This window comes from Manacus candei, unplaced genomic scaffold, assembly GCF_025592945.1.
Source record: "Manacus candei isolate 608988 ecotype Guabito, Panama unplaced genomic scaffold, ASM2559294v1 h1tg000008l, whole genome shotgun sequence".
In the NCBI taxonomy this organism is placed as follows: domain Eukaryota; kingdom Metazoa; phylum Chordata; class Aves; order Passeriformes; family Pipridae; genus Manacus; species Manacus candei.
The window spans coordinates 15,638,106-15,652,199 of record NW_026138056.1 but is presented as its reverse complement, the minus strand read 5'-3'; the positions used below and the strand labels follow the sequence as shown (position 1 = coordinate 15,652,199).

Below are 14,094 nucleotides of genomic sequence, written 5' to 3'. Positions count from 1 at the left end.
TGACTTGTTGATGGCTGCAGAAAAATACATACAAACCTATTCCAAAAGAAAAATGGAGAACCTGATTCAACAGAGGTTTTCCAAAGAACCCCTCTGAAGAAGTGAGACAGCAATCAGTAGCACCTATGACATGTCAGAATAACTAAACACAGATGCACGGTATTTCAAATATATTTCATATTTCTGCTTAGGTGCACCAGCTTTCCTCTAAAACGGAATCTTGTACTACTCAGCTGAAATTTACATATAGGAAGTGAGAGCTCCAGGCTTTCTGCAAGTAGAAATAGGTCCTTACAAAAGCAAATTTGCTACTTCGTGCTAAGTGTGTGCATTGGGGCTCCACTGCACAAAGTATCAGCAGATTTAGAGTGAGATGGACTAAATTTTGGGCAATTCAAACAAGCCACACACTGGGATCGCCGGCACACTTCGAGATCACGCGTCAGAGTGCGATCAACAATGAGATTCACTGTTAAGGTTATTAATGGTCAGCTACACCGGTAGCAGCTCCGTTACTCCTTAGCAGAAGAAAAATACTGTGATTTTCTTCAGACAAACAAGCCATGTCATCCACGTTTGTTTTCATCTAATCGAGCATACAACTCGCCACTTTAGTCAGATATTTGAGAGCAGCATCATTTCCTGTTGCTTGAAAATCAGCTTTAAGGGGCGTGTTCTCTGCAGAGGCACTGCTTGCTGTCATCCAGGCAGCATTTAAAATAACTGTATATTGACATAAGGGGAGCTACGGGCCGTATTATCACCCTTCGAGTCGGCAACAAGGAGCACATCAAACCAGTTGCGTTCCGGGCTGCGCCACGACCCTTATCAAACAATGCAAACAATTTTAATGAGCTTATCTGCCGGAACATATTGTCAGAGATGTTCATGCAAAAGCGCTGCCAGCAACGCATGCCAAGCGATTCATCAAAAATGCCTACAACTGCAACAAAAGACGTGCGTCCCCCCCAAAACGAGGAACGATAAATAAACACAAAATGGGGCTGGCGGGGAGCGGGGGGCGGGGATGGAGCCGCCCTCCCCCGCGCAGGCACCGGGGGGACTGTCACCGCCGCCCCGGCGCGCGGGGAGCGGTGTCACCCCCGCAGCGCCGTGCGGGGGGCAGTCCCGGTGCCGGTGCGGGTCCCCGGGCCGGGCAGGGGCTGCCCGCGCCCCGCCATCCGCGGCCGCCGCCTCCCGCACGGCGCCGCCTCCCTCCGAGATCCGCAGCGAGGTGCTGCGACTCTTTTCCAGGGGGAGCTGGCTGCCTGCGCGGGGTGCGTTCTTTCCTTCCTTTTTATTTTATCCCCCCCTCCTCTTTTTTTTTTTTTTTTTTTTTATTATCGTATTTAACCGCCTTTCTTCCGCCCGGGCGCGGCGAGCCCCCGCAGACATCCCGCCTGTGCACCGAACGCTCTCCAGCCGGACAATGCGGGGCCGGGGCGAGAGGAGGGGGCTGCAGCCCGCCCTCCTTATGCAACCTCCCCCCCGCGCCGCCGCAGCCCCCCCGCCGTACCTGTAGGAGCGCTCCCCCCGCACCGTGTGCTTCCTGAAGGGGATGATGGTCCCGTTATCCTGAATGATGTCGTTGTTGTTCTCGCCATTTGGGGACAGGGCTTGGGTCGGTCCGGGCATTGGCGCTCCCGCCGCTCCGCAGAGCCCCGCGCTGCTGCTGCCGCTGCTGCTGCTGGTGTGCGGAAGGTGGCGGCAGCCGCGACTCTCTCGCCGCCCGCCCGCCCCGCTCCGCCCGCGTCAGCCCCGCCCCGCCCGCGTCAGCCCCGCCGCCGCCGCCACACGTGACCGCCCCTCGCCATGGCAACCGGCCGGCGCCGCGCTGCGCCCGGGGACGGCAGCGGGCGAGGAAGGGAGGGAGCGGGGAAGGAAGGGAAGGGGCGCCCGCCCCGCCCCGCGCCCCCACACAAAGAGCCGCTCGCCCCGGGCGTGCGGGGGCTCCGCCGTCCCCCGCGGGGGACCAGCCCGAGCTGTTCGGCGGCCCCTTCTCGGGGCAGGCACAGACAAAGCGCCCGGGGCACCCCCCACGCGTTCCCCGTGCCCGCACGGCGATCCCGCCGCCTCCCACGTGTCCCTGCGCCCGTGGGCGGCACGGAAACACAGCCTTTCCCCTGCAGGGACCGCGCCGTCCCCCTGCCCAGTGCCACCCGGGACAAGGGCAGCCGCGCTGTGGCCCTGGTTCTACGAGACCAGCCGAGACCTCAAAGCCCGACGCCTCTTCATCACCCTCCGTCCCCCGGTACCTCCGCATCATCCGCCTTTTCGCCACACCAAGGAGCTATTTGGGGCTCAAGCTCCTCCTTTTGAAGGAGCCCCCACAGCGGGCTGCTTGGTTACACGCCGCCCAGCCGCAGCAGGGAACACCGCCCAGCTTTCCCCAGCGTCTTCCCTCGGTGCTGGTGTGCTCCGGGTTATGGACATCCCCACTGCGCAAAGCTCGCCTACCCTGGCTGCAGCTTAAAGAATCATAGAGTAGATTTTGTGTTTCATATGGTGAACCCTTTATTAACGAAAGTACATAAATACTGACATGAGAATACAAGGATGTCAAAAGTCATGGACTCCTAATAACAAAAAAGCCTAAGAAGGTTCTAAGTTAATTATGCTATTTTTTTCCTAGTTCCTGCGTCTGCTACTCTGCCTGCATTTCCACCCCAAGCACCAGGATGCCCGAGTTACCAAGCTCTGTATTCCTGCTTATGGCTTCACTGGAGAGCACGGTACACCACCTGTCAAGCTGCACTGCACATTTCCAGCATTCTCCTTCTCTTCGGCTTACACAGAAAAAACATTTGATGGCACATCCTTCAAAATATTGCTTGGATCAGAAACAAGAAGGGAAAAAACCTGCCAAGGCAGCAGCACTGAACTTCTGGCACTGCTAGCACCACCATTCACACAACTCTCATCTCTTCCTCCCCTTCATCTAAAACAGTTTTTTATCCTCCTTGCTCCATTTCCCTCCGCATAGCTCTATGATTTCTGCATATCTCTCCTTGCATAAATAGCAATGCCCTTCAAAGTTTGACATTAACCACAGAGCAATTCTGGTCATCCCCAGGAGCAGATCTGAACTTCACTGTGGCCAAACCTACCTTCACATCCCAATAGTGGATCAAAACTCACACATTTACCACATTAGAAAAACAAACTATCCAACTATTTACAAATTGTTTTCTCTAAACAAAAACGAACAAGAGTGACTATATGCACAGTCTCTTAACAGCTTCGTATGACCTCAGGGCTGTTAGATGCAAAATGTTTGGGCCAATTTATCAACATCTTAAAAAATACATGGCCCCAAATCCAACTCTCTTTTAAAATGAGTTTTAAGGTGGCAGGTCAAACAAAAAGAGCAATGTGAGTATTTCTAATACGTTCCCAGAGACACATGATGATATTTTAACTCAGATGTTCTGAAGTATGAGTTTGATTATGTTTATACTTAGATTTTTTCCTGCAAAAAAAAAGATTTAATGACATTTTAACTAATCTTTACCCTTTCAGACTGAAATGACACTTTACTGAAAACTTAGTTTACATGATAATGTTCATGACATAGACTCTGCATTCACAGAGTAAGGTAAATACAATCAATAACTGAACACCAACTGCAGAGTTCTTGGACTGTTGAGAAACTACTTAGATTTACATCAGACATATACATTAACACACACACACACAGAGCAATCTCTAACAAAATTCAAGTTAGCCTGCCAATTTGTCACTTGTCCTCTGAACACCAAGACAGAAGGTCTTATTTATTCTTTCTGCCAGGTTTTCAAATATACTCAGATTTCTCTTTCAGCAAGCAATCCATGGACATTCGCAGTCAGTACACTTTATTGAAAAGTGTTCCATTCCTCTGGCAACTGGAGGAAGCTACCTTTGAGTCTTTTTCTAAACAAGCAACAAAATACATTCTGCTAAAAAGACCAGTGTCTTAGTAACACCCAAGAACATGGAGAAGCCAGAAATGCTACATGGTGACAGAATATCAAAATAATCTATAGCAGGTCTTTATCTGCCAGACATAACACTACCTGCTCTGCTAGGCAGTGAGCAGTAAAACACTCTTCAACCCTAACTTGTAAAAATATTTTTACTTCTTCATCAGTGGCAAAGAACAGAAGCTTCTTTATGGAAGTCTCCAAAACTGTTTAAAACATGTACCGACAAAGCTATAGAAGAGAAGTGCAGGTGAGGAGAACATGGCAACCTCACTTCAGACCCCTTCTTGCCTCTGCATTATGATTCAAGGTCAGAAAATACACACTGCCTAAACAGAATACCTTACCTCTATAGAGGCTGAGCCAGGCCTCAACCAAAGCAGTTTGGTGCTGGTTTTCAGAAAGCACATGCTGCTTTGGTTGATCTAGCACAGGCTGGGGGGCAGAGGGTGCAACATGGATTCCATATGCATGGCACTCCTTCTACTCTACTGCCTCTGTCTCTGTTTCTGGGCACTCTGTGGCCCACAAGTACCACTCTTATCTTTAAGTGCTGGAAGCCACCAGGATTTCCTTCCCACTTTCATTATTCTGAGCTAAGAGGTCCTGCAAGAAATAGGAAATCTGTTGCTGTTATTAGGTGTCTGTGCATCTGTGCTGCCTTTGTAGATTTTTACATGCAGTAGGCATACAAACAGAGAAGCAACCTGAAGAATAAAAGGTCAGCATGGTGTTGATTAAAGAGCCCCAACTATGGTATGTTGAAAGTATCGAAATCTAGTACTCACAAGAGATATACACACTAAGCAAAGAGCCAGGAAAGCAATTAATGCCTAAGAGTGGATTACAAAACCTGATGTAACAGATCTTCAGCACTGAGAACCACAGATGCAATGGCTGGAAGGGACCTATGGAGGTCATCCATTCCTATTTCCCACTCAGAGCAGGATCATCATCAACACAAGATCGGGTCACGTTTCGGGACATGATTAATCTATCCAAATCTGAAAAATCTCCACGGATGGAGATGTTGCATCCTCTCGGGGCCACCCGCTCCCATGCAACATTAGCCACACAGCAAGTGTGCTGATGCAAAAAGCACTCTCTACCTCAGCACTTGCATTCCAGTACTCCGATTTTTGCTGGGGTGAACAAGGTAGAGCAAACACTAGCAAGTACTAAAGCAGACCTAGCCATCATTCTCCAAGATCTGGTTGCTCCTTACTCCTCAGAGCTTTCGTTTTCAGGTCCTCTCTCCTTATTTGCTCTAAACTTCACTTACTGCAGTAGAAAGGCCATGCAGCATAATTTAGGATGCCTGAGAGTGAAATCCTTTAAAAGCCCAAAATGCAGCATTAGAAAGACCTCAGACATGCTCAAGCCAGAATTTTATATTAGGCTGATAAGAAGCAATCAATGTACAGCCTCGAAAACAGAGGTGATGGCCATGCTAGAGACTTCTGCTGGTATATTTGTGAGAAGATTAAAAAAACCCACGGTTTTAGGGAGTATTGTGTGTTACATAGCCAAACCATAAATGCAATTAATGATTGCAGAAATTCCCCACTGCTTGAATAACTGTGGGGTGGTGGGAGCATTAGGGAAATAGATTAAGGAAAAAACACATCTAACCCTAGAGTGGCAAGGAGCATTCCTCATCTCTGACATCTCAGTTCAGGTTCAAGCTTGTGATATTCCTTGCACTGTTCTCAGATTACAGCCCAAACACCATGCAAGTATAATTATTTTGGGTCATGTACATCACTTTTCTGAAGAGTTTCATGAACACTCCTGTCACAAGTATAGTTTTTCCACTGGGAAAAAAAAAAAAAGAAAATCAGATTTCAGAAAACAGTTAGAAGATAACAAGTTATCTTGAGCAACAAGTAGTCCTGAGCAACAACAAGTAGTCCTGAGCGACGTAGTATGCTTTTCTAATTTAACTATTCTCATAGTCTTCCTTTATCAGGATGAAGATTAACAGAATTCTCTAAAGCCCCAGGTTTAGACACTGTAGAGTAAAATTGGTTACTTCTAGCACTGAAGCCTGTGTTTAATCAGACACCTATGCAGAAATATGCTCTCCCTCCTCAAGGAGTTGGCCAACAGTGTTTAGATTTGAAAATAACTGAATAAAGCAAATTAGGAAGAAAGTTTTGGAAGAGCTAAAAGTTACTCTGTTAAGTCTTGGGAACATCTTGGTTTTTAAAGGAAGTCCCAATTAAGGTACACAGACATAATTTATTCCTAGCATGAGTAGATTCAGTAAGATGTGTATAACCATGAGTATACTTAATTAGGCTGCATCGGAATCAGCCTAATTTCTTAAGTTGCATCTAGTAGATTAAGAACAGAAGACTAAGGAGATCCAGATTTGCACGTTATCTGTGGGAAGTACAAATGATGTATCTGCAACTGAATGCCTAATACAGAGCACTAGCTTGCACCAGCCTAAATTAGTGATAACATATTGCACAGAAACATCTAAAAAGGAATCATCAACAGCAGTGTTACTAACACAGTGAATATATATCAGACATGATATGGTGCATGATAAACTGCAAGCTGACCTGGGTTACACAGAACTCACTGACATACTGTCAACAGCACTGATCAGCCCAAAGGAAAACTCCCACTGTGGTGTAAAATCACTTCAAGTGAAAATTTGAAACCGCAAGTTTATAGATTTTCTTCGTTTACACAGCACTGAAGGAGTTCTCCCACCTTCATCCCGTTACCTCATTCTTTGCCTTAAATTTCAGGGTGCGTTGCATTTGAACTCGCCATACCAAACAGCAAATGATAATTCTGTCAGGACAAAGAAACACTGCATGAGTTGTATTAAAACAGCTACTTATCACTCCAGACATCCTGTAGACAAAGAATGAGCTTCCCACCCTTGGGGATTCTAGTGTTGCCACTTTAAGCAAAGTCTTGATTATTTGCCTTCCCTGGAGAGAGATAGATAAAGAGAAGAAAAAAAAAAAGAAAGGGCTGTCCCAATTACACAATGTGCATGGACCATATCCCTATGAGGTAATTCAAGTCTATTTTTAAATATAGAGACATATTTATATTTCAGAGGTCACATTTAACATTTTAAGAAGTGTTCTGTGCCTGTGAGGAAGAGTAAAACAAATCTTAAGAGTCTTTGTCAGCTAAGTATTCTTGAAAATTTAGTCTTATAAGCTGCAAATCTGATCTGACCATTGGTGTATGAATTGATCGCTTAAGAGAGACATCTTCAAGAGCCAGACTGGGTATTTTCCTTTAAAAAGGCCATAGTTACCTTTAATATAAACCTTAATGTAGAAATTAAATAGAAATCAGAGGATTAATTCAAGAGTCTGTCTACAAAACAAGGATTTTTATGTTCACAGGAACAGGATTTCCTGTGAAACCCTTGAATAACAGGTATTTTAAGACTAGTTATATACTTCTAATATTAATTCTTAGAATAAAGTTAATAAATAGGTTTAGTGGACATTTATTAAATCCAATTAGCTAAATCCAGCTGCTTCAAGGAATAAACTCTCCAAATTCCTATTTAGAAAGAAGCACTCTTCAGTACACATCAAAGGACTCCTTACTTAAAACATCAGAAGTTCACACCGAATAGCCAAAATATTTTTATCCAGCATTTTCTACATAACAAAAAGCTCCAGTGAGAGCAGGAAATACTTCAGTGACGGACGGTTCCAAAGTGAAGAAATTTTTTGTTCTGTTAACTCCAGACCAACTCAACATTTGGAACTCTATAGTGTCTCTTATATTTGTGTTCAGTGAAACCCACTGGGCTATAGCAGAGTTTCAGACACACCTCAGGGAGCTGCTCTCATCTAAAAATAGAGGTTGTGATCAATAAATGCTTAGAATAAGGACTCCTATGTCTCAATCTGCCTTTAATACTGATTGAAAGCAATTGAGACAGGAGACTGACTCATTGCTCATTCATGTGCATTTACATGGAATTCTTTGGTGGGAGCTGTTCTAGATGTACCATTGCTGCTTCCATTTGCACCGAGGAGTTAACTAGTTTTCTGGGCTTGTCAGAGCTTTGTCAGAGTTCAGGTGTAAAGACTGTGGAAAGCCAAAATAAAAACATTAAAAATGTTCAGGCAATCTGGATTCCTGGACTTTTTCAGAGAATGACAAAATCTTAATTAAATGAAAGTGAGATCAGTGTTCTAGAAAAGAGGTATTTAGGATTTTCATGTTTCCATACACTACAGTATGGAAAAATACCACTGGTAAAAAGTCAGAGCTTCAGATATTCATGTCTTCAACAAAACAAATTATAAATGTAAAAGTCTGGAAGGATTTGGGAATGTGAGAGAGTAAGTCTAGCATTTCTTTATGTATTTTCAACTGTTGAGGAACCTTTGGCTTTCTTGGGACTAAAGAGGGTGTCCCAAAAAAGGCAGAAAGGTGACAAAATCAGGTGGGAGTGGACAATCTACCCTTTCTGATGTTCCTTCTCTCTGTTCTACGTGGAAAATATCAGCAATACCCTTTGAAAGTTTTTCAGTCTATTGATATATTTCATAAAAGCAAGACTGGGGCATGGAGGAGGACAAAGGAGCAGCTTTGCCACACTTTATGAAGGGCAGAAGTTTCTAACATGAAAAACTGGTATGGCCGTATCCCATACTAAAGTGATACCTTTACTGGTAGACAACGACTTTGAACATGTTACATTACCCTGCTGAAACTTGGCGTTGTTATTACACACTGAGAACTCAAGAATTCTTAATAATGGCTCCTGGGATCAATGATTCTCTGTTCCTATTATACAACAGGTGGTGTGAAGCTGATAGCCATTTTATTTGCACATTATCCAAGTAAGTTAATGCTCTACATGACTATCTGATACCTGTATATAACACAAGGAGGAGTTTAAATGTTTGAGGAAAAAATGCTTTGGAACAATTATTGGCTAAGATCTGTCCAACATAGTGTTGCACCTTGTCTAATGTCAGCATTACAGATACCAAATACATGAAGCTTGCACAGGGTTTATAACCCATAACAAGGAACATTACACTTACTAACACTTACTAACCTGTCTGATCTGTCCAAGATGCTCACCACTGCTAAAGAGGAAGGGAGAAGGCTGGTACAAGAAAGTTATGATTCCAGCAGATGGTCAATTAAATTTTTTTGATACCTATTACTGGATCAAAAATGTTTCAACCAGCTAACAGAAAGGACTGAATCACTACAAACCAGGATTTGAAGGGGTTACTTAGTCCCAGGAAACTGTTAATTAGGTGTCTGTCCTCCCACATCCAGCAAAAAAGCCAACATAAACAGTATTACATGCTCTAGCTAATGTGAAAGAAATACAGAGTGCATTCATGCCTGACCAGGATCAAAATCACACTGCCAAGTCATTCAGTAGTGTGTGAGTATTTCTGTGATTGCAAACCCCAGCCCAAAAACCTTGCCTTGCTGCAAAATACTCCACACAGTTTCCTCAGGACCTTACAGTGTGCTACAAATCATCATCTTTCAGGGCCAATGAGTCTCACATGCCCATCAAATTAGTGAATGCCAAGAAGTTACACAGAAAGTGGTGTGCTTTTTTTGTTTGTGTGCCACCTTCCCCTCTCTTGATAACTGCATTTATCTGGGACATTCATAGCCTTTTACAGAAACTACTTTCTGTCAGCTTTCCTCATTTTACAAGCACAGAAACAGGCCCTGCTGACCAGCTTCCTCAAAACACTTACTGTCACAAGTCTGTGCGAGCTCCATTCTCAACACCACTATGGTAAGTTCCCATCCTTTCTTCCATGGGTTGCTTTCTGATTCTTGCAGTACTTCCAGCTCTGCAGCTAACCCAATCCAATCCCTTTTCTCCCTTGCTACAACTAAGTGAATGCCTCCTCCTTTTTAATCTCAGGATTTCTTCCACACCTGAGGTTTTCCCATTGTTCTTTCTCCTATTCTTTCCCACTCTTCCTTTGTCGGGCATAATCCTTTGTGGGTTTGGGCAATTTCCACTTTCCTTCCTCAGCCACCTGCAGAGAACCTGGGTCAAATTGGTTTCCTTCCCTCAGCCAAGTCCCCGGCACACTTACTGTCCAGCTAACATACTGTCATTAGCTAATTACGCCTCATTTCATCCGGGCCGAGAGGAATGGGCTGCAGTACTTGCCTGCTAAGGTGCATGCACATTCACACGCAGCCATCCCAAGAAGCGACACCTGTATTTAAGGGCTGCATAACAGCCGGAATTCACAAACCTCGTGTGACACATTGCTGCCATTAACACACTAAAGAGCTGAAATCCCTGAGGCACCTCAGCACCTCTGAAAAACTAGGTTGTGAGGATTTGCTTGTGATCACTAGCTCACAGAGAAATCAAGATGTGCCTCCTCTTTGAGCTAGAGCAAATGTACATATTACGCACAAGATTTTCAAACAGAAATTTGTCTTACCATTCAAATAGACTTGCTTTTAGATATTTCAGGCTCCTTCCAGGCCAAATGCAAGCATCTGAGGCAGTCTGCTTTTTACTTTCTGAGAATTTCTAACACACATGCTTTTTCACTTGCTGTTAAGGATTTAGACCTGTAACACAGTTGTAAGTAATACTTTCTATTGGTAAATAGTAGAGCATTTGGGAGCAAGAAACTGTTCTATGAGTATAATGTTTGCTACTTAACACAATACCCCTACTGATCTGAAAGTTTTAGTTTCTTCACTTATTGATGGAAAACAGACTTTTTCCATTGGCAAGTCAATGTTCATTATCATCTTAGCATTTACCCTAAGGCTTTACAAAGAGGAAGAATAATTTTCACAGACAGCTTTAACCATGTTACACTTTTATTAGTAGTATGAATTAAAAAAAGAATACTTGCAAACTGTGTCAAGAAACTTATCTTGCTGACAGGCATTCCCCGAGAGGACTTTTGGAGCTTGACCTATTAGACCAAGTTTCCATTAATACTTTGAGCACTTTATTAACCTAGTGCTGGAGTGCTTTATTTAGATACTAAGACCCTACAGAAGGCTTACATAGCCCTTTCTGAAAGCCTGAAATTTCAAAGTAGCCGAAAAAGTCTTTGCCTCATTGTTAAGAGTTAAAGGTAGCTGGGAGAAAGTTACTGCTTGTTTGCTTCAGTGGAAAGTGCAACTGTTAAGAGCAACACACAGAAATACTGGGTGCTTGGGTAGGAAATATAAAGAAGCAAGAAAACTTTCATCAATGTACAACTGTTAATTTTCCTTAGGAAGTCAAATTACAACTTTAAAAAAAAAAAAAAAATCACACGTAGTAACTAAATTAATGGTAACAAAATTGCTGCCACAAGTGTGTGGATCAGGTGGGATACCAGCTGAATTAATATTGTGACTTAATTTTTTTTAAATGTAGGGAACAGATGAAATATAATATAAAGTTCATGCCTCTCCTCTAAAATAGAGGAAGGGCCATTAAAAATGTACACATCTCCATTCTGAGCAGACCAGAGCGTACAAAAGGTGCATGATATTACTGAAAAGATAAACAGCTGGATTTACTTGCTTCCATTAACCAATGACCCACTTGTCAAACATAAGCTGTAGATTTAAAAGAGTGATTACGTGAAGCCTCTTACATTACACAAAAAAAGATCCGAGCTATGAAATCAGATCAAGTCTGAAAATACTTAAGCACAGTCAATATTGTTCTTTTATACAGACGCAGGATGAGAGTTAGTTATTTGTTTGAAAACCTACAACATGATGTAATGGTGTTTCCTCTAGTGCTGTTCAGAAGGCGTTTATCCCATGCATCCCGCTCGGGTCATTAGTGGTGTGCCAAATCCAGGCCTTTTGTAAGAGGATGAAGCTCTAATGGAAGCCATTGCATAAGTCTGAAGTATGGGGGCATGGCCAGCTTCCTTCTGTGAGGAACAGGTACTGATAGAGACTGGAAACTGATGCTTAAAAACATTCACCCACCGTAAACGGTAACCATGACATGTACCTGGCCTGTCTAATCACTCAGAGAGGAACTTTAACAGGGGTGGCAGCTGTACACACTTGGATGGCAGACCTCCAGCTGAAGCTTTTAAGGCCCAAGCCAGCTGCTGTCGACTTTGCCCACCCGTAAGCACCTCCCACCACATGCCTGTTTCTGTGCCTGCTCCAGGCTCAGGTAGGAACAAACATGCAAGATGCTACAGATGATTACAACATTTGGGTTTGAGTGCAAGCCCTGAATTAACACGACTGCAAGTGTATCAAGGACAACAAATTACTAGGTCTCAAGACCTGAAAACCTCTGATGTTGCCACCTTGTATTGTAATGCAACAGCACTGTCCACAACAGTGGCCTTCCTGTACTTGACCTAAAGCTAAACAAGTTTCTAAGAAGGTTGAGAAGGCCATTATTATAAGGAACATTTTTACTGTAAGGACAAGTTACGTGTTGCTTCCACCTGACCTCATTAGCATGCTGTGTGTTGCCAGTGACTCCCATTTTACTGTGACTCAGTAAATAGGGTGATTTTCTGCAAGCTGCAGATCATGGAGCAACTTAACTATATAGGAATCCTGGCAAAAAACCCAACCCACACTAAAGTTTCCAGCCCCAGAGATTGCAGAGAAATATTGGAAAATGCTGATACTTGGAGCCTGTCCACCCATGGATTTTACTCTACTGCTAGAGGCCCTGAGCACCACAGCTCAGCATCCCAGTGCCTGATGTGCAGGTGAAAGCTTTAGCAGCAGCATGGGAAAAGAGGCCAGGTAAGCTGCACAGTGCCTACTACACCACAGTACAGGGATGTGTGCACTTCATAGAAAAGAGGATACAGTTGGGAACACAGCCGTGGCACTCCAAGCTCCACATGCCTCCCAGCTCATCTTGCAATAGCATTTTGGTTTCAGCTCAGTTTTTTTGTCATATTACTCAGTAGCACTTGAGGGTCACCACTGTGCCAGGCCAGCTTTCCCTTCCCATCTCCCCTTTACATTTCTTTGTCCATCTCTCCTTGCCTAGATGAAATACAGGGATACTTACCACTTTGCTGTTGGCACCTTCTGGACTTTAAAGTGATAACCAAGCGATGAGACTTGCGGACAGCATTGCAAACAGCCTAGCAAGACACACACTACCAGAAAAAGGTCCTCTGTTTTCCTAACAGATTCAGCCTGATGGCAGACTTGGGATGACTGGACAGAATCAGGATAGGTCCTACACACATATTTATAAAATCTAGAAACTGTTTTGAAAAATGACAGTTATTTTTATAGCATTTGGATGCCCTATAAGTACTTGATATATTTGACAAGGATTAATATTTTTCAAGATCCTTAATTTTTTTTAAATTTATTTTGTTCCTTTAGCAAAACTCAAATCATTATTTGAATTATTTTTAATAATCGTTCTCCAACTTTTTAATGAAGCACTATTAATAGGCAGGATGTAAAAAGCAAAAAAGATAACTAGGAACAAAGGTATCTTTTTTTATATTACTGTATATTATGTCCTCAACAGTCATGGCATAAAGTAGCACCATTTTGTAACCTCTGAACAGTCACATTGTGTATAAAATAAAATAAAACAAGGCTTCTAACATTTTGAGCACAAAAGGTACTAGTGGCAAGAAAACAGTGCCTTTTCCTCATTACAGTAGAAAATGAGGTTTCTATTTAATAAAAACCCCAACCACTAGGCTATGTGTTTTTGTTACTGTAAATGTATGTCAGTGCTGTTGACAGCTTCTGCGTTGGAAAGGATCTCATTATTAACTCTGAACAAAACCACACGTTATCTTTTTGAAAAGCAAAGTTATGTTCCTGATGAATCATCAGCTGCTTTGCTGAGCTCCTGTGGGATAATTTTTGGTATCGGGCACTGGAAAAATAAATATCACCCTAAAGTTCAGAATATTTTCAGACAGCACCATAAAAGGCTATTAAAGCTACCCAATTTCTAAGTTAAGAAGGGAATGGGGCTGGTGAGTACACAGCCAGAAACAAACATTCCATTTGGTTAACTTTGGTTCAGGCTTTAGGCCTCCAGTTCTCATGTTGGATCAAAACCAGCTATGAAGCATCTGCGTTCTATGCAGGACTGGCTCCTAAACAGATGTCCTCCACTACATTTTTGGAGACCTTGTGGTGTTTACACAGA

At 43.3% G+C, this 14,094-nt stretch overlaps 1 protein-coding gene across 3 annotated transcripts in view; it reads right to left on the bottom strand.

The window, feature by feature from the left end:
• Window positions 1–14,094, bottom strand: part of MAPRE2 (microtubule associated protein RP/EB family member 2) — a 100,308-nt gene that overhangs the window by 56,868 nt on the left and 29,346 nt on the right. The window contains exon 1 of one of the 3 annotated variants that reach the window (XM_051770058.1): window positions 1,517–1,743. The exons of 1 other annotated variant lie outside the window; for it this stretch is intronic. In XM_051770058.1, the coding sequence (XP_051626018.1) occupies window positions 1,517–1,635 (119 nt within the window). In that variant the 5' untranslated portion in view covers window positions 1,636–1,743. Of the gene's footprint in view, window positions 1–1,516; window positions 1,744–14,094 lie in introns of those variants that run through there. One more of the 3 variants, XM_051770077.1, reaches the window with a different exon arrangement.